The following is a 21,956-nucleotide window of genomic DNA, read 5'->3' as shown; positions in this document are numbered from 1 at the left end:
TGTATATAACTCAACAAATCTCAATTCTTTTATGCATGAAGTGGGAAATCCAATGAGGTTTGAAATTGTGCGGCGACCGACAATAAAATTATTTGTTAATTATTTATTCTTGTTCGTAAATTTGTGCGCTTCTGTTTGTTGTACACGTCAGAGTGATTCGTTGAAATATACATTTAACAACTCTAATGTACTAAAAACGTATTATACACATACGTACATATTGAAATATATGTTTTCCAATAATCTCGCTCACGCAAATGATCTATGTTCTTAAGAAGAGATTTGAATAATATTTTTGTAAATTCACACTTATATGACTCTTCACATTCCATAGAGCTTGATCGAAATCTGAATGGCTGGATCATCTAACAAAGGTGTTCATTTGTAGACCATAAGTTTTGAATCGCATAGTAATGGGGTCCTTTCTTTTGACTACCCTAATCTCGGGGGAAGGGATCGGACTCGGGAACAAAGGGTAGGACACACTACGTTGCCAAAATCATTAAGTGGGGCGTACTCAATTGAGATTTTGAAAGATTTTTAAGAGTATAGCGTCGACTTACTGAGCAATTTAGCATGGAGTCCCCTTCAGTAGAAGATAAAAAGGAAATGCCAAGTTCATCTACTGAATCTTAAATCAGATATGAAATTGGATTAACAAAGCTCCAAGAACACCGAGGAGTTCAAACATCCATAGATGCATGCCACATACAAAGATTACGAGTGAGAATTATGGAAGTCATTAATTCCTTAACTAGACTAGCCACAGAATGAGAGTAGGTTGGAAACGCATCGAACGAGAAAGTACAACAGTCAAACATACAAGCAGAAATTTGAATTTTAGATGGAAATAATCAAAATACAGCAGTAGTTTTCTTCATATGCGAAAACTAGAGAGGAAGAACGAGAAGCGAAAAGAGCAAAGCTTACTGAAGATAGCTGGAGAGGACTCGGATAAAGGGATGCTACTGTAACAGGGGATCGGAGTGATTGGGGGAGCTGGGCTTGGCTGACATAGGGGTAAATGGAGAGGTTTTGACTCACGATAAAAACGAATTTCAACCACATTATCGTTAAATACTTGACCCACTTTCCTATAGATAATATCGTTTGTTTAAAAAAATTCATATAACAAAATTTGTTTTTCTTATTTACCAATTATGTTGTAAAGGGGTACGACCTGTTATAATAAAATAAATTTATTTGCGGAAAACATAAAAGAATGGAATAATGGGTTTTTGAGGCATGCTATCTTATTTATTTGCCTATAAAATCAACTCGATCAAATGTTTTAGAAAGAACACGACACAATATAGAAATTCATGTAAGCGATATCAAGGCTAGAGAGAAGAAAAAAAAGTGAGAATTATCTTTATATTCCTATTATTTGACATAATAAAAGACTAAAAACTAGATCTGCATTATCAATTTCTAGTTAAATCTTGACTATTCTTGTCTATCTCTTTGAGTGTTTGGACTTTGTTTTAGGAGTGTGCAAAACTTGGATAAACAATAGGCATAACGTCGGGCTTAACTGTATCCGCAAGGCTTATTCGCATATCCCTTTCGCACATTGTATGTTGGGGCAAATAGATTATGAACGGCAACATATTTATACGTGCCTTAAAACAATCTTTCATCCTTCGTCACAACCATAACCCACATGCTACCAAAAAATAAAAAATCCAACAAAACTTGTGTAGCACATGCAACCATCTGGGAAGAAATATGAGACTGAAATGTTATAAATTGCTTCAGCAGTGAGTTTATCAGATTCTAAACAGGATAGACATAACCAAGACAATTACAAATAGCTCCACACAAATAAGATTTTGGAAGCTTCAAGTCATACAAATGAAAACTTCGTCCCTATAAAACAACCGCTAACATAAAAAGTCAAGGTTCAAAGCGATGGCAGGAAAGGTAGAGAAAAACAAGAAAAGAAAAACCACAAGCAGCATATCTTTGCCATTCTTTAGCCTTCTTGAACTTTGAGGTATGAGTCTTTAATTGCACTCATTTTTCCAACAACCATATTCAAAAGCATCCGCTCCCTTGGTGATATTGCACAGCAGGAAAGTCCTATCTGCATCACAGCAAACAAGCATTCCTCTACCTTTTTTGCTTTCACCATTCCACGATTGTTACATCTGGGCAGCGCAATCCTTTCGTATATATCATCATTAACACTACCATCAGCTTTGAGGTCGAGGAGCAATGAAGGGTCAACAACGTCCATGACATGGTCGGGCAAAGCCATGGCTGCGAATTTGTAAATGCTTAGACCTTCGATGAACATGTCATCAGTAGGTGTTTTTCCTGTGAACATTTCTAGCAAAAGTATCCCGTAGCTGTAAACATCTCCCTGCATGGAAACTTGGCCTCCCATGCCGTACTCTGCCATGACATACATATAGACAATAAGATGTCACGTGCAATTGACTATTAAAATTGATATCTTATTTCAGATTAATGTTACTTGTTTCCAGGAAAAAGAATCAATAGTATATCTTTAATAAATAGAATTTAATTAATTGGTTTTTAGTAATAAGTTAATAATTAAGAACCAAAAAAATAAATTAGAATGATGGAAACTCATACCTGGAGGAATGTAACCTATAGAACCCTTTAGTTGCGATGACATTATTTGACTGAGGGAAGGATCATTTGATGCTTCCAAGAGGAACCTTGCTAAACCAAAGTCCCCAACATGGGCTACCATGTCTTCATCAAGAAGTACATTGCTCGGCTTTAGATCACAATGAACAATGGATGTTTCACAATGATTGTGGAGGTAATCTAATGCAGAAGCAACATCAATGGCTATGTTCAATCTTTGCATAAAATTCAATCTCTTACTTGGAGATTGCTCCTCATCTCTAGGATGCAACCATGAGTCAAGACTTCCATTTGGCATGAACTCGAAGACTAGACTTTTGAAGTCTCTACCATGATTATCAATGCTCGAGCATGCAGTTATGATCTTGAGAAGATTTCTGTGCCTGACATTTCTTAAAGCTTTGCATTCATCATTGAAACTCTTGGACGCTCCTTGTTGTTGAAGGTTTAATACCTTAACAGCAACTACCGTTCCATCACTAGGAATTACTCCTTTATAAACAGAACCAAAACTTCCCGAACCAATCAAATTATCCACCGAGAAACCATTAGTCGATTCAACAAGTTGTGAGTAGGAAACACCTAATTTCCAATCCTTATAAGAACGTGAAGTTACAAGTCCTTCTCTTGACTTTTTCAGCATTGAACGAGCACCGAAGAAGCATGATAGAGCAATTATGAATGCAAGTGCACAAGATACAAGGATGACTACTTTTGGGGAAAGTAGTCCTCGAGATGAATGGTGTTTGTTTTTGGGGCATGCAGGTAGATGTAATTGTGGGATGCCACCACAGAGCCTATGATTTCCAAGAACCGAGACACCACTGACATTTGAAAAAATTCCTTCTTTAGGCAACTCGCCTTCAAAATCATTATAAGAAAGATTGAGATACTTAAGTGCTCCAAGCTTGCCTAAGAATTCAGGAATATGCCCAGATAAGTTATTGCTTGAAATGTCAAGTTCTTCCAAGCCCTTTAAATCTTTAAGAGAGTGAGGAATTGTTCCTTCAAATTTGTTGTCGTCCAAGAACAAGCCCCCCAAACTAGTACAACTGCCGATGGTGCTGGGGATTTCACCTGATAACTTGTTGTTTGATACATTTAGCAGTGTGAGATGCACCAGATCACCCACATTACTTGGCAGTGAACCAGTCAAATAATTTTCAGACAGGTCCAAACTAATTGAAAGGGTTGAAAGCTCCATAAGCTTTTGAGGTATGTTGCCCGTTAGATTGTTATTATGAAGTCCAAGTGCTAACAGGTTCTGGCAGTTTCCGAGACTCGGAGGTATACTTCCCTCAAAACTGTTTATGTCCATGGAAAGATCTATCAATGAAGTCATATTACCCAGGGAAGATGGAATTGGCCCGGAAAATTTGTTACCAAACAAATAGAGACTCCCAATCTTCTCAAGCTTCCCAATTTCTTCAGGGACAACACCCGCCAAATAGTTATCACCCATATCTAGATCGATAAGGTTTATAAGATTTCCAATGCCGTTTGGGATGCTTCCATGTAACAAATTAAACCCTAGATAAAGAATTTCTAGTTGGGTCGAAAGGTTGGCTATGGATCTCGGGATTTCTCCTCCAAAACGATTATCGCTAAGACCCAAGTATTTAAGACTAGTACAATTAGTCAAGAAATTGAGAAAACTCAAATCACCTAGTTTTCCATTTCCCAGTCGATTGTCAAAAAAGTTTAGCATAGTTAAGCTTCGCAAGCTTCCGAGACTTTCTCCAGGGATTGTCCCCGTGAAGTCGTTTGTAAAAAAATCAATCACCCGAAGTCTAGAAGCATTTGACAATGATACAGGAATATTTCCTGTGAAATTGTTGCTACCACAGTAAAAGCCTACGAGATTAGGAAGCAAGATGCCGAGATTTGGTGGTAGCTCTCCATGGAAATGGTTTAAAGCAACACTGAACCTGTTTATGGAAGAAATATTATAAATTGAAGAAGGGAGCATACCAGACAAATTATTGTCCGTAACGAAGAATATCTTCAAGGTTGTAATATACCCGAGCTCATTTGGTATGCTTCCTTGAAAATTGTTGCCGCCAAGTCTAAGACTCCTCAAAGAAGAAAAATTTCCTATCCAACCTGGGATGGTTCCACTGAGATTATTTTTTCCAAGTTGTAGAACAGTCAAACTCAACCATGAACTGAGTTGGCGTGGAATTGACCCAATAATCTTATTGGATAAAAGATCCAAAAATCTGAGTTGTGTACAGTGGGACATATTAGTCGGAAGTTTCCCGCCTAAAGAATTGAAAGACAGGTTGAGACTTTCCAAGGTCCGCAGTCGACCCAATTCTTGAGGAATTTCACCATGAAACTTGTTGATTCCCAAGCTTATTTCAATTAGACGAGTAAGATTCCCAATGGAAGGTGGAATGGAGCCTACCAATTGTTTATCTTGCAGGTCCAGAATCAGGACTCTTTGGGTGGCACGGTGGCATGTAATGCCTACCCAGCTGCAGAAGTGGATGGAATGATTCCACGAGCTGATGACACTGAGGGGATCTTCAGTTATTGTTTTCTTGAAGTCTAGCAAAGCCAAGCGATCAGATTCGTTTCCAAGCAGGGTAGGGCTGGGAAATGCTGCAGATTCCGGACATGTGCTCATCATGCATAAGACTAAGAGAAAGAAGCCATGCAGGAATTTCAACAAAACCAGATTACGAATAGTACGTGAATGCTCCATCATTGTTCAAAGACAAATGGAAAACCAGAAAACCAAAGTTTAATTTGCACAGAAGCACAAAAGAGAAGAAATCCTATCACATGTAAGAAAATACACTTGAGATTGGATGGCCACAGAAATTAAGATAGAACAACTTAGTAGTTAGCACACACAAATTAGGAAATCTTATCGCATGTAAGAAAAAGCACTTGAGATTGGATGGCCACAGAAATTAAGATAGACCAACTTAATAGTTAGCCAACAGAAATTAAGAAATCTTATCACATGTAAGAAAAAAACACTTGAGATTGGATGGCCACAGATATTAAGATAGACCAACTTAGTCCACAGCTTAGAAGGAACGGAAGAGTCAGACCAACTTTAGTCCACAGCTTAGGAGGATTGGAATAGTCAGACCAACTTAGTCCACAACGGTCTGATCCTTGTCATCCCCCTAGAAAGTTTTCAATCAAAGTTTGTATAGAACTAGGTTTTACACGAGAGAACAATTGGCGATAGGACAGATTTTCTCGTACTGCTTTTTATATTTATTTCTAGTCAGGGTTTGCAAAGTTAACAACGATCAAGAAGAGATGAGTTTAACTGGCATCAGTAAGTACAAAAGGGCATTGTAAGTATTTCGGCCAGTTGAAATCATGTTAGATTTGGAGTAAATTCAGAGCGATTTCGATTTGTTTGGATTGCATAAGATTATCAAAACAATGTCTAAAGGAGTGTACCATATAAAGGAGTGTACCATATCCAATTGTACTGCCATTTGAACTCGTGGCCAAATGTACTAAGTAATTTATCGGCTGCAACTGGAAACAGTAAAACAAGTTTACCATTTTAACCACAAGTCACTTGTAAATATTAGCTACGAAATTACAAGGCTTGCAACACAGTAACTCTACGGTTTGAATGAACGAGTTCAGAATAATGTTACACTAGTCTGCACAAGCGAGGTCTCAAACAGAATTACCTTCCGTTAGCTTTAACAGCTGCCGCTACTCCAGCAGTCACTCCAGCACAAAGAACAGAAGACATATACTGTTGGGCATTTCGACCCGCTGCAAGTTGGATTCGAAATTTCTCAGGTCTTAGTGAATATTGAATAGAACTCGCACCTGAGAACAAAGTTCCATGTGCTAAGATTTCAGGCAAAACCAAATAATAGTAATACCTTGTTGAAGTGTGACGGATGTCATTGTCAACCCTCCAATTAGCAAAGCTGATGCCACCAGGTTTGCTAGAATTGAATTTTACTTCTCCTTACTAAAAGCATATCCATTAAATATCGCTCGTATTTGCTAAAGTAGGTATGATTTCTTACTAAATTTACTTTCAAGAGATGCAATTAAACCATCAGGGTACTCCCCAAACCATCAAAAACTAAAATATTGAGGTTCCGAGAAGATGAACCAAGATTTTATTATCCTACCTGGGATCTGTATAATTGATAACAAAGGGATATATTAAACCAGACAAGGAATTCAGGAACTTCAATTTCTTTGAAAGATTCATTGTACTTACAGAAAAAGATTCAGCACGGGATGGTGAAATATCCCTTCTAACTGTATAGCGGCCACTGATAAGATCCATAGCATCCTGAACAAATTTGAAACTTATTTTAAGCAAGTATATATACATGGAAGTCACTTGCTTTCATGCAGATGAGGAATACTCTATTTGCCAACGAGAGGCAGTTTACCTGCCGAATGCCATCCTGAAAGTTATTCAAAAAATATCTTGAAAGAGCACTCATCCCATCTTTAATTATTCCTCCAAATGTCTGCTTCCCTTATCTGTGGTCATATGGATCCAGAATATGATTCGAAAAAAAAAGGACATATATACATAATTACATTATATATATATTGTCCATGATTCAAGTCATACTATACAGTTGAATTTACCTAACAAGGTCCCCTTTAAGGGCATACGTCCTTGCGTAGTCAAGGCTTATCTCGTCACCTTGCTCCGCCCACACCAAAGACCCGGAATTGAGAATAAGTATAACAACTTATTATAGACATCGTTTGATCATTTATGAAAGACAGGATACATGACACGAATAATTCCATACATGCTCTAAATGTTTGGTAGTCTTCAGCAAACATAGAAATGCTTTCAGAAGAATCCAGCACTCCAGTCCTCTGCAACTGTGCATCTAGAGACTTCTGGGCCAAGCAACTCTACAAAATAAAGAACCAGTAAACAATTGAATGTCAAATCTCAGTTTACTCATGCAATGGCATATGGTATATCATATTGGCACAAATTATTAAGATCAATCACACTAGGTAATTTTCTTAGAAACCTGAGTAACATTTGTTCAATCAAGGCAATCAATGCAGTTCTGCTCCTCCAGTATATTGCCTTTCGCATCTACAAGGAAGTATCTGCTCAGCTGGAACAGTTTTGATTAAAAACAGTATTACATATAGCCAGCATACCTGGATTTTGGCATACTTAATTCAATCAGATATTACGCTTTCATTACCCTTGCTTTTCAAATTGCTCTGAGATCTGCTCGTATAGAACCTTTAGGTTTTCAAAGTTTGAGTTACCACATACATGTTGAAAGTCAAATGAAACGTATCTGCTACAAAAACACTAGTAAGTTGAGAACAAAATCTCATTTCTGACATTGTTCCCAATGCCAACCAATAGAACTGACTTCGTTTTAAGCAACCTCGAAAACAAAAAAGGAATCCACTTGAAGTGGGAAAATGATTCAGTTGGGAGCCAACATAGTTGCATATATAAGTATGCAAATTGTCACCTCACGTTTGGTAGATTTTGCATTTCAGCAGAAAATGCCGTGCTTAGTTGACCTTCATCACCATGCTACAAATAACAATAAATGGAAAGCTTATAACAACTGGAAATATATGAAACAACATATACTTTGCATACAATTAAAAAAACAGTAAAACTTGTGTAGCACAAGCAATCAGCTGGGACGAGTTATAGACACCATTGCTTATTTAGCGAATCCCAGAGCCACAAAAAGGTGAGCATGTCGTACAAACACAATTTGAAGGAAAAAAATTGCAAACTTTTCAGCTTAACGTAAAGGTGAACCAGTGTGCAAGGATTGTTAAATTCAAAGTAAAAAGTTAAAAAGAGAAGAAACCCTTACTTTATCAGTTAGGTCTATTGCCATTGTCTCTCCATATCTTTGGGAAAGATCAAAAAAATGGTGCTCCGCAACATTTGACTGTAAGTAGATTGGGAAAATTCAGAAACTACTCTAACAAGAACTGTACCATGAAGCCAGAAAAGAGTAAAAAGGGATGGATTTGCTTCTCTGGCAACAAATTACTCTCTGCTCATGAGTGATAATCCTAAGTTGTGGTTTATAGCTCATGTCAACAATTTGCTACCAAAGAAGCAGAATTGAACCTCGAATCTGAAAAACATATCAAAAGTATTATGGAAGGTTTTTATTCAGAAAAAAGGAATAGATAAATAAATCTTCTTGAATAAAATTTTTGACAAAACTTCCAATCTATTATCAGTCTTAAGGGTTAATAGTGAAACAGCGCCTGCATATTTAGAAAGTATAGTATTGAAAAAGTTCTCTAAATGTATAAAAGTTGGCAAAAACCAATCTATCCTTGCTAAACTGTACAAAAGTTTCATCTATGTGAGGGGCAGTCCATAAAACCTCAGAAAAGAATGACAAAGTTCTACAATTATGATATTTCTCACATCAACAAGGAGCGCAGAATGTGAAGAAAGTTGAGGTTCCACCATAAAACCAATTCGCAATATGGGGATTAGCCCAATTTACTTATAAGCTCATGCAAGGTCCCTCCTCCCATCAATATGGGATTCATTCTCAACAGAATATACTTTTCTCAAATGTTTAATCCTCGGGCAACTTAGTTGATCACATGTACAATGACACCATGATATAAGCTAATGTCCTATTTAGGCAAAGAAACATAATAGTAACTAAAAATACTCCGATACAATAATACCTCAGCACACATTTCTTTTCTGAACCTTCATATGAGAATTACCTGCAATAATGAGGGCTGGAAACCTTCAATCTCCACCAACTGCTCAGTTTCAAAAAAATTAGCAACATCTCCATCAAGGTTGGCTCCTCTTCTCCACATTCTTGTCCCTACGCGACCACATTACAGTGTTTCATGTTTAAGTCCTTCAAAACATACAGATACGGACACAAAAGTGACTACAAGAATCAATCATCTCTATAAGATTGTGCCTAGACGCCGGGTACACCTCCTTGAGACTATCGTAAGTGTGGCAGTTAAGCCTTTAGCTTTAGCTGTGCAGTCTGGAAGCTTAAATGTAGGTCACGGAACACCATAACATATTACTCACCTAAACTCTGAATCTCAATCTTAGAGAGAGAAGGAGAGAGAGAGAGAGGGACATACACATAAGAAATCAGTAAATTCAGGATATTTCCTTGTACTAGAGGAATAATGAACCCATCAAGCTGCCATGAGAAAATTAATGAGCATTAGCAATAAAATTTGTGCGCGAAGAACTGACGACTTTTGGAAATGCTGTTCTTCCTTAAAGATATACATTAAGTGGCGGTAAGCAAGAAAATACTTTAAATTGTTTAACTAATTATGACCTCAAAGATGGAAAGTCTAACCTTATACTTGATAAGTTCGTCCAAAAGATTTCTGTTCCAAACAAATCGAGGATCAGCCTGAAAACACAAATGATTTTTGTTCCAAACAAATCGAGGGTCAGCCTGAAAACACAAATAATGTTAAAAACTACCAAGCAATTACTAGTCATAGATCATAATGTGTAAAGTAATCATTTGATAGGAGCTAAAATGGCATTAAGAGAAAAAACTGATAAACATCCATATGATATGGTGTGTCAGTTGACTCGATACTCATGCTTTCTCATCTTCTAGTGCTGACAAAAAAATTCTTTGGATAAAGGGGAAGGGAGAATCTCTTGACAACCAAAAAATTGCACAAAGGATGGCATGTTTTCAAGGATATGAACTGAGAAGGCATCTTTATTGAGCTGAAACTTTCACCTTGAGAACAAAAGATAAGTATAGTGCACAAAAACACAGAAGTTGGCAAATCCTTAGGGCGGTTTTCCTTTCTCTCTCCATTAACCCTCTGAATTGGAAAGAGTTGAGGATGCCTAGTAAACTAAACGCGTGGACAATATATATGCTTATATGCACCTGATGTATATAACATGAATCACTTTTAAGAACTAATCAGGTCCCAATAAACCCAATATTCCAAATTTCCAACTAACCTGCTTCCATATTGGTTTGGCCATCCATCCTTCCACTAACTTACATCTTCTTTGAAAGCTGGTAGAAATGATCAATTATATATGATTAAATAAACAAATACAACACTTTACCGAATAGATACATAAATAGACATAAGAATTTACTTTAGTGTTATATCAGTCTTGCACGAGAAGTACAGCCCCGGAGTTGATTGGACTGTTTTCAACAGAGCCATGAAGTACGCCTCATCCTTTTTCTGCACAAACACATCACAAAATTAAAACATCCCAAGTCACTCTCAAACTCGCTAACGAATGAAAAGAATCAAAACCCTTACCTCCTGAGCAGTTGAATTCTTCATACCCTCGTTGTAGGACAGAAACCTCATCGAGGTCACTCGATAAACAGGGAAGCCGAGATAAGTCCCAACTTCCGTCCGCGAAGTTATTACAAGAGCATAATTTCCTGCACCAAACACATCAATTCAGCAAACAAACACCATTCCCTGGAAATATAGCCATTCAATCCACAGATTTATACAATACAACGGAAAAAAGTTACACATTTTCGTTTCGAAATACTCCAAAGCGAGTAAAAGCAAGCAATTGACTTACCTGTTAGCAATCTGATCGTTCCCGCCACTCCGTATATCGTCGAGGTTTTGTTTGGGGCTACCCGGATGACGAGAGATTTTTTCAGCTGTTACTATTTAAATGGTGGGATATTAATGTTAAAATGTTAATAACTTAAAAAATAAAATTTCTTATTATTTACATAAAAATATTTAGTGTACCATTTATATTTCCGTTACAATTAAAAATTTCTCCTGGATGACGGGACAACACCTCTCGAGGCTGCCAAGTGGAGGGATTGTGTGAAGCCAAGTCATCGTTTTTGGGTTTTTGTGGGTGGGTGGATGGGGAGGTTAAACCTTCGGGGGAGTATTTATCAAATATTGCAAAAAACTAACCTTTAATTTAAAAAATTAAACAGAATTACCTTCCGTTAGCTTTAACAGCTGCCGCTACTCCAGCAGTCACTCCAGCACAAAGAACAGAAGACATATACTGTTGGGCATTTCGACCCGCTGCAAGTTGGATTCGAAATTTCTCAAGTCTTAGTGAATATTGAATAGAACTCGCACCTGAGAACAAAGTTCCATGTGCTAAGATTTCAGGCAAAACCAAATAATAGTAATACCTTGTTGAAGTGTGACGGATGTCATTGTCAAGTGTCAACCCTCCAATTAGCAAAGCTGATGCCACCGTTAGATACTGCAATGTTTGTTCTCACTTAAAACTTGACCATAGATTCAGTGAATGCATTTTAAAAGCGGCACAAGTTACCTACATTCGCGGCCAACTAATGATGATTACATGCCAAGCTGGCCAATCAAACATCAAGTTTGCTAGAATTGAATTTTACTTCTCCTTTCGTTACTAAAAGCATATCCATTAAATATCGCTCGTATTTGCTAAAGTAGGTATGATTTCTTACTAAATTTACTTTCAAGAGATGCAATTAAACCATCTTAAACTAAAATATTGAGGTTCCGAGAAGATGAACCAAGATTTTATTATCCTACCTGGGATCTGTATAACTGATAACAAAGGGATATATAAAACCAGACAAGGAATTCAGGAACTTCAATTTCTTTGAAAGATTCATTGTACTTACAGAAAAAGATTCAGCACGGGATGGTGAAATATCCCTTCTAACTGTATAGCGGCCACTGATAAGATCCATAGCATCCTGAACAAATTTGAAACTTATTTTAAGCAAGTATATATACATGGAAGTCACTTGCTTTCATGCAGTTTACCTGCCGAATCCTGAAAGTTATTCAAAAAATATCTTGAAAGAGCACTCATCCCATCTTTAATTATTCCTCCAAATGTCTGCTTCCCTTATCTGCGGTCATATGGATCCAGAATATGATTCAAAAAAAAAAGGACATATATACATAATTACATTATATATATATATAGTCCATGATTCAAGTCATACTATACAGCTGAATTTACCTAACAAGGTCCCCTTTAAGGGCATACGTCCTTGCGTAGTCAAGGCTTATCTCGTCACCTTGCTCCGCCCACACCAAAGACCCAGAATTGAGAATAAGTATAACAACTTATTATAGACATCGTTTGATCATTTATGAAAGACAGGATACATGACACGAATAATTCCATACATGCTCTAAATGTTTGGTAGTCTTCAGCAAACATAGAAATGCTTTCAGAAGAATCCAGCACTCCAGTCCTCTGCAACTGTGCATCTAGAGACTTCTGGGCCAAGCAACTCTACAAAATAAAGAACCAGTAAACAATTGAATGTCAAATCTCAGTTTACTCATGCAATGGCATATGGTATATCATATTGGCACAAATTATTAAGATAAGGATAGTGCACAAAAACACAGAAGTAGGCAAATCCTTAGGGCGGCCTTCCTTTCTTTCCCTATTAACCCTCCGACTTGGAAAGAGTTGAGGATGCCTAGTAAACTAAACGCTGGACGACATATATGCTTATATGCACCTGATGTATATAACATGAATCACTTTTAAGAACTAATTAGGTCCCGATAAACCCAATATTCCAAATTCCAACTAACCTGCTTCCATATTGGTTTGGCCATCCATCCTTCCACTAACTTACGTCCTCTTTGAAAGCTGGTAGAAATGATCAAGTATATATGAATAGATAAACAAACACAACACTTTACCGAATAGATACATAAATTGACATGATAAGATTTTGAACAGTAATCACACAACAGCGATGAAAACAGCAGAACGTACTTAAACGGCACCCTAACAGATACAAAAAAATTAAACTTTGGCTGAGTGCTAGGTATAAGAATTTACTTAGTGTTATATCAGTCTTGTACGAGAAGTACAACCCCGGAGTTGATTGGACTGTTTTCAACAGAGCCATGAAGTACGCCTCATCCTTTTTCTGCACAAATACATACAAATTTAAAACATCCCAAGTCACTTTCAGCTAACGAATCAAAAGAATCAAAACCCTTACCTCCTGAGAAGTTGAATTCTTCTTACCCTCGTTGCAGGACAGAAACCTCATCGAGGTCACTCGATAAACAGGGAAGCCGAGATAAGTCCCAACTTCCGTCTGCGAAGTTAGTACAAGAACATAATTTCCTGCACCAAACACGTCGATTCAGAAAACACACACCATTTCCTGGAAATATAGCCATTCGTTCCACAGATTTATACAATAAAAAAAAATAAAAAAGGTATACACATTTTGGTTTCGAAATACTCCAAAGCGAGTAAAAGCAAGCAATTGACTTACCTGTAAGCAATCTGATCGTTCCCGCCACTCCGTATATCGTCGAGGTTTTCGACGGACTTGCAGAAGAAGAAGAAGAATCACCTAGTATTGGAAGAAAGCATGGAAGAAGTTCTAGGCTAGGGCTGCTTTACTTTTCTAGGGCTGCTTTACTTTTCCACGTTTCCTTCCATGTTTTCTGCTTCCATGTTTTCTGCTTTGTTTTTTCTTTCTTTCTGTTTTTGCTTTTCCTTGTTTTCGGCTCCTCCTGTTTCTTTTCCTTTCTTCCGCTCATTTATATGAGCTTTCCTTGTACTTGGTTTCACATAATACAAATATAGACATTCAAAATTCAATATGGTATCAGAGCAGTGACCCTAACCGGTCTATCTCTGTGGTGTTCTCTTGAGAGATTTGTGAGCTTCTTGTCCTTCAATCATGGCTGAAGAAAGCTTAGTAAATTTGGAAGGAGACGGCTTTCATGCTACTCCACCATCACCACACTCAGATATTGATATCAACCCAAATCAACGTCTTAGTTATGTCTTGCTAAATGAGTTTAACTATCTTCCATGGGAGAGAGCAGTTTCTCTTGCTCTGGGAGGACGATCAAAGCTTGGTTATGTTAATGGTGTTATTCCAATGCCTGAGACTACCTCACCGGAGTATGATGCTTGGCTATGCAAAGACCAGTTGGTCATGTCGTGGCTACTCAATTCCATGGATCGTAAGATTGCAGAAATTTTTAGCTATGCTGAATCCTCCATGACTCTTTGGAAAAATCTCAAGGAAATGTATGGAAATCAGAACAATGCGGCTAGAGTGTTTCAGTTAAAGAAGGACATTGCTGGTTTGCAACAGGAAGGGAAGCCATTTGTGCAACATCTTGGAAAGCTGACCACTATGTGGAACGAGCTGAATGTGTATCAACCACACACCATCGACGCTGCTGTGCTAACTAAAAGAGCCGAGGAAGACAAAATATTCCAACTCCTAGCAAGCCTGAGCCCTGAATTCGAAGATCTTCGAAGCCATATCCTCATGAATCCCGACCTGCCTTCTTTTTCAAGTGTGTGTGCCACAATTCAAAGAGAAGAGGTTCGAAGGAAAGTCATGACCTTGGACATGAAGGCAAATATACCAGAAGCTAGGGCTTACTTCTCTAACCAAAAACTTGGTGAGGAGAGAGGCTACAAAGGAAAGAAAACTAGCTTAAAATGTAGCCATTGTGATGCTGGTGGGCACTTAAGAGACCGATGCTGGATTCTTCATCCAGAGTTAAAACCAATGTTTCTTAGGGATAACAAAGGTGTCTCGAAAGGCTCGTTCAACCCTTCTTACAAGGCAAATCATGTTGCCACAACTTCTTCTGATGGAGCACTGAAGTTCACCACTAATCCAGCTGCACTGATCAACGAGTTTGCTATGTTTCTTCACAAGAAACAAGGTCTTGGAGATAGTGAAGGACCACTAAATCAGTGTGACAACAATCAAACTGCACTACTAGGACAGTTTGCTGGCTTCCTGGCTGGAAATGAAGGCGTGGTACAAAGGGACATCCCAGGTATCTTACACTCCTTCTCAACTGCTCTCAACATTGGTAATGTGCATGATTATTGGATTATAGATTCTGGAGCCACTGATCATATGACTAACAAGTCTACAAACTTGCATAAATTTGAAAAATTTTCTATTCCATCCCAAGTGTCAGTTGCCAATGGAAAGAATGCTATGGTTGTGGGAAAAGGAAAAATACATTTGATCTCAAGTGATGTCGAGTCTGAGGCTCTTTATGTTCCCTCATTCCCTTTTCAACTTTTATCTGTTAACAAGATCACAAACTCATTAAATTGTCTTGCCATTTTCTCTCCCAAAAATGTGATCTTTCAGGATGTAGTCACCAAGAAGACGATTGGTGAAGGATTTTTCTTAAATGGTCTCTACTATCTTTCCAAGCATATTCAAGTTCCCAAGGTTTTTCAAGTCACTTCAAGCTTAGCTCAAGAACAACAACTTTGCCACCAACGTCTAGCACATCCTTCTGAGAAAGTTCTATCCACCTTGTTCCCAAATATGTGCAAAGTTACAAGTCCTTGTGATGTTTGTCATTTTTCTAAGTTTACTAGATTACCATTTACTTCCTCTTTGTCTAGGGCTAGTAACCCTTTTGAAATTGTGCATTCCGATGTTTGGGGACCAACTATATAGTCTTTTGATGGATACAAATATTTTGTAACTTTTGTGGATGATTTCACAAGGATTACTTGGTTGTATCTTTTGAAATTTAAAAGTGAAGTGATGGAAGTTTTTCAAGATTTTCATAGACTTGTGGCCACCCAATTTGCTTCAAAAATTCATATTTTACGATCAGATAACGGCACAGAATATATGTCTCATAACATGTCACACTGCTTGAGCACGCATGGTATATTACACCAAACAAGCTGTGTTGGAACACCTCAACAAAATGGGGTGGCCGAGAGGAAGAATAGAGATCTACTTGAGAAGACTAGAGCTCTTATGTTTCACATGAATGTGCCTAAGAAGTTTTGGTCTCAAGGAGTCCTTACTGCGGCATATCTCATCAATAGATTGCCTAGTAAAGTGTTGAATTTTAAATCACCTTATGAGGTCTTGAAAAATAGAAAGATCAACTTTTCCCATTTGAGAGTCTTTGGGTGTACATGCTTTGTTCACATTCAAACTCAAAATCGTGACAAGCTAGACCCAAGGGCTGCCAAATGTGTCTTTCTAGGTTATTCATCTACCCAAAAAGGTTACAAGTGCTATAATTCAACAACTAGAAAAATGGTTGTTTCAAGGGATGTTAAATTTGAAGAACATGTTCCTTACTTCTCACAATCACTGGATTACTCTAGACAGGGGGAGCATTTGATGGACTTATTTCCTTTTCCATATCCAAACGGAGAAGATGCAACATGCACTCCTAGTGATCATGTGCCGGATGATGTTAACATTCACTCGGTGGAACATCTTGAAGATGAAAACCATTCCTCATCAGAGATTCACACTGCACCCTCCAGTGATCCTTCCAACCATGATGTTGTTCAAATACCTGTAGTTCAATCTCCTACAGTTCGTCGCAATCCTGCACGAGAGAGGAAACTTTCATCCAAGTTGCATGATTATGTGACCTACACTGCCAGGTATCCCGTGACTGATATTATTGATTATAGCAAAGTCTCATCTTCTTTTGCTACATTCCTAAGTGCCATTAATGAAGCTCGAGAACCTCAAAGTTTTCAAGAAGCCAATCTTCACAGTGAGTGGAGAAATGCTATGGCAGAGGAGCTTCAAGCCCTCCATGAAAATAACACATGGACTATAGTGAAACTTCCAAAAGGAAAGAAGGCAGTGGGGAGTCGTTGGGTGTACAAAACTAAGTTTCATTCAGATGGCACAATCGAAAGGAATAAGGCTCGCTTGGTTGCTCGAGGTTTTACACAAACCTATGGCGTCGATTATAAAGAGACATTTGCTCCGGTGGCAAAAATGAACACTGTTAGAGTATTGTTGTCGGTTGCAATTAACAATGCATGGCCTCTCTTTCAAATGGATGTTAAAAATGCTTTCCTGCATGGTGAACTTGAAGAAGAGGTTTACATGAAGCTACCCCCAAGTCATCCTCAATCAAACAATCCAGAAATGGTGTGCAAACTCCATAAATCCATTTATGGTCTCAAGCAAAGTCCACGTGCATGGTATGCCAAGCTCAGTCATGTTCTGGAAAGGGTTGGTTTTTGTCGAAGTATTGCGGATTCTTCCCTATTTGTTCGTTCCAGCTTAGTGGGTAAACTAGTTGTGCTCATTTATGTTGATGATCTAATTGTGACAGGTGATAATATGTCAGAGATTAATGCTCTTAAACAGTATCTCAACAACAAGTTTGCTATCAAGGATCTTGGCACTCTCAAATACTTTCTGGGCATCGAGATGGCACACTCTCACAAGGGTCTCTTCCTCAACCAACGCAAGTATGTCATGGATCTTCTTCACGAAGCAAAAATGACAGATTGCAAGCCTGCTCGTACCCCTTTGGATAGCAACTTGAAGCTAAAAACTCACGGTGATCCAGTTCCCAATTTAAGTTACTATCAAAGAATGGTTGGCAAACTCATTTATCTGACTATCACACGTCCTGATATATCATATGCTGTCAGCATTGTTAGCCAGTTTATGCACTCTCCAAGCATGGATCATTTGAAGATTGTTCATCGTGTGCTACGTTATCTTAAGGGTTCCATTGGTAGAGGAATTCTTATGCGCAACAATAGTCACACTCAGATCTCAGGCTATACCGATGCTGACTGGGCAGGCAATTCTCTCGATCGCAAGTCTACCACTGGGTTTTGTACGTTTGTGGGAGGCAACCTAGTTACCTGGAAAAGCAAGAAACAAAGTGTTGTTGCACGCTCTAGTGCAGAGGCAGAGTATCGTGCTATGGCGTCCACTGCTTGTGAACTTATTTGGCTCAAAAGCCTTCTGTTGACTTTAGGTTTTCCTCATCAACAACCCATGTCCCTACACTGTGATAATCAGGCCGCGATGCACATTGCATCGAATCCTGTATTCCATGAGCGAACTAAACATATTGAAGTTGATTCTCACTACGTCAGAAATCAAATTCAGTCCAAGGTGATCGACACTCACTACACGCGCAGTCATGATCAACTTGCGGATATTTTCACAAAAGGATTACCCTCTGCTGATTTTTAACGTCTTTTGTTCAAGCTTGGAACAATTAATCCCTTTGATCCAGCTTGAGGGGGAGTATTGGAAGAAAGCATGGAAGAAGTTCTAGGGCTGCTTTACTTTTCTAGGGTTGCTGCTTTACTTTTCTAGGGCTGCTTTACTTTTCCATGTTTCCTTCCATGTTTTCTGCTTCCATGTTTTCTGCTTTGTTTTTTCTTTCTTTCTGTTTTTGCTTTTCCTTGTTTTCGGCTCCTCCTGTTTCTTTTCCTTTCTTCCGCTCATTTATATGAGCTTTCCTTGTACTTGGTTTCACATAATACAAATATAGACATTCAAAATTCAATACCTAGCATTGAGATGAAAATTTATACCGTTAAGCGGCTCCATGGCCGTCACAGCGGTCGATCGAGAAGCCTCGATCCGGAGCCGCGACGGATTTGATCACGAACTTGTCCTGAAACTCCTGCAATTCCAGCTCCTCGTACAGCTTGAAACTTCCGCCGGATTTTGATCGGAGAAGAAAATGGTGGTTTATCAAATGTCTAAACGACTCCTCCCTTTGTTTTCAGGCTTTCAGCTGATAACCAACGTAGAAGCCGATGGATTCCTTAAATGACGTTTTTGCCCCTAATGACTAGTAATTTATTCTAATTTTTGTCTGCGGGCAGCGCAGCCGGAGGCAGTGGTCTTTGTGTTAGTGCGAGGAGCGACCATTCCACACCTGCTACTGTACCGTAATAAATTACAGCCGTAATGTTCGTCCAAAGTGACGGGAGTGGATGACGTGGCGACACCTGGATACCGTCCAAAGTCAGTGTGCTGAAAAGGAGAGATGGAGAGTTGGACTGTGTCAACGGGAAACAGTTGGAATTGGGTCCACGTATTTGGGCTAAATAACTAACTTTTAAAATCTGTTAGTTGGAACCGTTTGAAGTAGATGGACTGTGCGAAAAAGTAGTAACCGTTGGATTTGTGTGATGATTCGGCTGATCATTTGGTTCCTGAGCAGTTTCTGGGATCAATCGCGCACAGCTAAGTTGACTCTAAATTTTCCGTTGCAATTTAAGTGAAATTTTGCAGATGGTGAGGATCAGCTTATCAATGCGTGACTAGTCTTATCAATGTTCATTTTTCTTTAGCTTGCCTTAACATGAAAGATACAACAAATGCAGGTTAAACCAATTGGTCTGGACAGCGTGGCGTTGCACCCAAATTCAAGTCTCCTTCTCAATAATTCAATTTTCGACTGTTGGATCCAATGAATTAAAAATAATCAAAGAATAAAAATTAACAAGTGCATAGAAAGTAAAAAAGAACGTGTGGATATTACCACGACGAATATCATATTGCAAAAGGATGGAAAAACGAATGAAGATGAAATACAGCTTCTCATTCCCACTCAAACAAATTTTCCTTCACCCAACTTTATTTGCTCAAAGTTTAAGAGTTACAAAGCCTAAATCTAAGCATGACAGCTAAACTTCTGATACAAGCGATACTAGGAGAGAGGAAATCGAACACGGGACACACGAGCGCCTAAACTTAATCATTTATATATATGAATACAAACTCAATTGCCTCGTACAGTTTCAGTATCACATACCCCTGATCAAATCTGCCATCTACATCGACACCAAAACTTGAACAATCACTTTTTAAACAAGCTGGCAAGCTCGCCCTTCTCCTGCATGGAACTTAGGATATCACATCCCCCAAGCAGTTCTCCATTCACGAATATCTGGGGGAAAGTCGGCCAGTTACTGTACTTCTTCAGAGTCTCCCTCAATCCTCTATTATACTCTTCGTCAAGCACATCAACGCTCTCATAATCCACCCCGTGGTTTTCAAGAATTCCGACAACCTTCTGCGAGAAACCACACAATGGGGTACTTCTCGAACCCTTGATGAAGGCCACAACTTTGTTCTCATTCACCAACCGGTCAATGAGTTCCTCCAGTGGCACTGTCAGCTGCACATTAGGACCAGGTGTTAGCCGGAGATCAGACTTCTTCTTCCTCGGTGGTGGCTTTCGGACCCATGTGGCGTTGCCCGATTCATTTCCAGGGGGAACCTTCCCAGTTGCTTTTATGTGTTCTTCCATCCATGATTTCCAAGCTTCCGTTAGAACTGCCCTATCTGGTTCATCTACTACCCCAACCTACAGTACAATATCATCACTGTTAGCAGAGCAATATCGCTTATTTCCTTGTACATTTATACTAGTTTTGCAGTAAAATCGACACCAATTTTACCAGTTGTCTCCTTTCTTTCTAGACACAGAGCCAAAATGGCTTCTTAATCTTTTCACTTTGAAAGCAAAGTTCAAACATTTCGATTCGGTCCAATAAACTTCTATCCTACAGGGAAAAAAACACTGCTTTCACCAGAGGTGCATTACCCACACAAATAAGCAACAATGTGGATTATGGGTTAATCTTTAAATTGTAAAGATGCATAATTTATTTTCATAAAAAAAGAGTTTGTAGCTCAATTGGTTAAGAGCGTTCCTAGTTAGAATTCTCCTTCTCAATTATCGCTTGTATTAAAAAAAGAAAATTGAATTGAATTGATATATTTTTTTAACAATTATTGAATTCTACAGCTCACTATAAATTGAATTGAGCCCTTGAATCAACCTATATATGTTCAATTTCACAAAAACTAAACTTTAGCAGCTAATAAAAGTCCCAGAAAAAGTCCATACCTTAACGGAGTAGCAAAGCTCCGGCAACGACTTCCGGTGGGAGAGAACACTCGCCGCTATGTTCCTCGATAACCCGACGAACTGCAGCTCTCCGCTCTGGTCAAAAACGGCGTAGACCCCAGTCTCCGCCGGCAATTTCCCGGCGATTTCTACCTCCTCCGGCACGGTGACTAGCTCGGTCTCCGAGAGGGCCTTAACTGCCGAAGTGATGACCGAAGCTCGGGGCTTGGATGCGGCGTAAGGTTTGAGAGAAATGGAGCGGAAGGTAGGGGCTTTGGTTGGTAAATTGAATGAGGGGTTGGGGGTATTTTGGGGAGAGTGAGAAGAGAATAAGCGGCTAGAGGGAGATGAAGTGTGGATTGGAGAGAGGTGGATGATTGTCGCCATTTGAGATTCAGTGAGAGAAGGTCGGGAACGAAGGTTCTGGTTTAGGCTTCAACAGATATTGTTGAGGAAACGGATTCGGTTTCTGACCCGACCCGATTGTTTGAGAGGAGCTATTGGGTTTGGGTATCTGATCCAATGGAGTTGGGCCTCAGAGTATGGACTAAAAGTAATATATATATTTTTTGAACAGAATGATGTTCTCTTGTTAAACAACTTAAAATATTATTTATCATATTATTAATATAATATGGACGGTTAAATAATAAGTATCAGTAATCCATATTGTAATCCAACAACAT

At 38.7% G+C, this 21,956-nt stretch overlaps 3 protein-coding genes, 1 non-coding gene and 1 pseudogene across 8 annotated transcripts in view; all 5 read right to left on the bottom strand.

Moving 5' to 3' along the window:
• Positions 1-6,377, bottom strand: part of LOC137732824 (uncharacterized) — a 28,847-nt gene extending 22,470 nt beyond the window's left edge. Inside the window, exon 1 of one of the 2 annotated variants that reach the window (XM_088680813.1) lies at positions 6,288-6,377. The gene's annotated coding sequence lies outside the window, so the exon portion shown is untranslated. The remainder of the gene's footprint in view (positions 1-6,287) is intronic. The other variant, XM_088680814.1, reaches the window with a different exon arrangement.
• Positions 1,718-6,541, bottom strand: LOC137746241 (putative LRR receptor-like serine/threonine-protein kinase At3g47570). Of its 3 annotated transcripts, XM_088680811.1 has the most exons (4): positions 6,489-6,541; positions 6,288-6,375; positions 2,602-5,259; positions 1,718-2,397 (listed from the first exon to the last, which is right to left on the bottom strand). In XM_088680811.1, exons 3-4 carry the CDS (start codon positions 5,249-5,251, stop codon positions 1,976-1,978), a joined length of 3,072 nt encoding a protein of 1,023 aa, XP_088536937.1. In that variant the 5' UTR covers positions 5,252-5,259; positions 6,288-6,375; positions 6,489-6,541; the 3' UTR covers positions 1,718-1,975. The 3 variants fall into 3 exon arrangements, with proteins under 3 accessions (XP_088536937.1, XP_088536938.1, XP_068342417.2); XM_088680812.1 differs by lacking the exons at positions 6,288-6,375; positions 6,489-6,541 and having other exon boundaries at positions 2,602-4,443; positions 4,591-6,034; XM_068486316.2 differs by lacking the exons at positions 6,288-6,375; positions 6,489-6,541 and having other exon boundaries at positions 2,602-6,034.
• On the bottom strand, positions 6,132-20,188 carry LOC137745263 (phosphoinositide phosphatase SAC8-like; annotated as a pseudogene). The gene is made up of 22 exons (XR_015954261.1): positions 20,170-20,188; positions 19,288-19,360; positions 18,938-19,123; positions 13,878-13,958; positions 13,596-13,723; positions 10,727-10,818; positions 10,583-10,640; positions 9,948-10,004; positions 9,751-9,782; positions 9,546-9,627; positions 9,337-9,443; positions 8,634-8,720; positions 8,451-8,528; positions 8,091-8,155; positions 7,809-7,907; positions 7,626-7,707; positions 7,392-7,500; positions 7,222-7,279; positions 7,017-7,110; positions 6,835-6,913; positions 6,489-6,554; positions 6,132-6,375 (listed from the first exon to the last, which is right to left on the bottom strand). The product of XR_015954261.1 is annotated as a phosphoinositide phosphatase SAC8-like (transcript).
• On the bottom strand, positions 11,550-12,365 carry LOC137745259 (uncharacterized). The gene is made up of 3 exons (XR_015953852.1): positions 12,240-12,365; positions 11,763-11,908; positions 11,550-11,649 (listed from the first exon to the last, which is right to left on the bottom strand). It is a non-coding gene; the product is annotated as an uncharacterized LOC137745259 (transcript).
• CXIP2 (CAX-interacting protein 2) lies at positions 19,936-21,722 on the bottom strand. The gene is made up of 2 exons (XM_068485574.2): positions 21,271-21,722; positions 19,936-20,724 (listed from the first exon to the last, which is right to left on the bottom strand). Exons 1-2 carry the CDS (start codon positions 21,655-21,657, stop codon positions 20,215-20,217), a joined length of 897 nt encoding a protein of 298 aa, XP_068341675.2. The 5' UTR covers positions 21,658-21,722; the 3' UTR covers positions 19,936-20,214.
• Between the last annotated feature and the right edge of the window lie 234 nt (positions 21,723-21,956).

Source organism: Pyrus communis, chromosome 12, assembly GCF_041283825.1.
Source record: "Pyrus communis isolate YQ-2024b chromosome 12, ASM4128382v1, whole genome shotgun sequence".
NCBI lineage: Eukaryota > Viridiplantae > Streptophyta > Magnoliopsida > Rosales > Rosaceae > Pyrus > Pyrus communis.
Note: the sequence above shows the minus strand (reverse complement) of the source record. Positions and strands in the feature narration are given on the sequence as shown.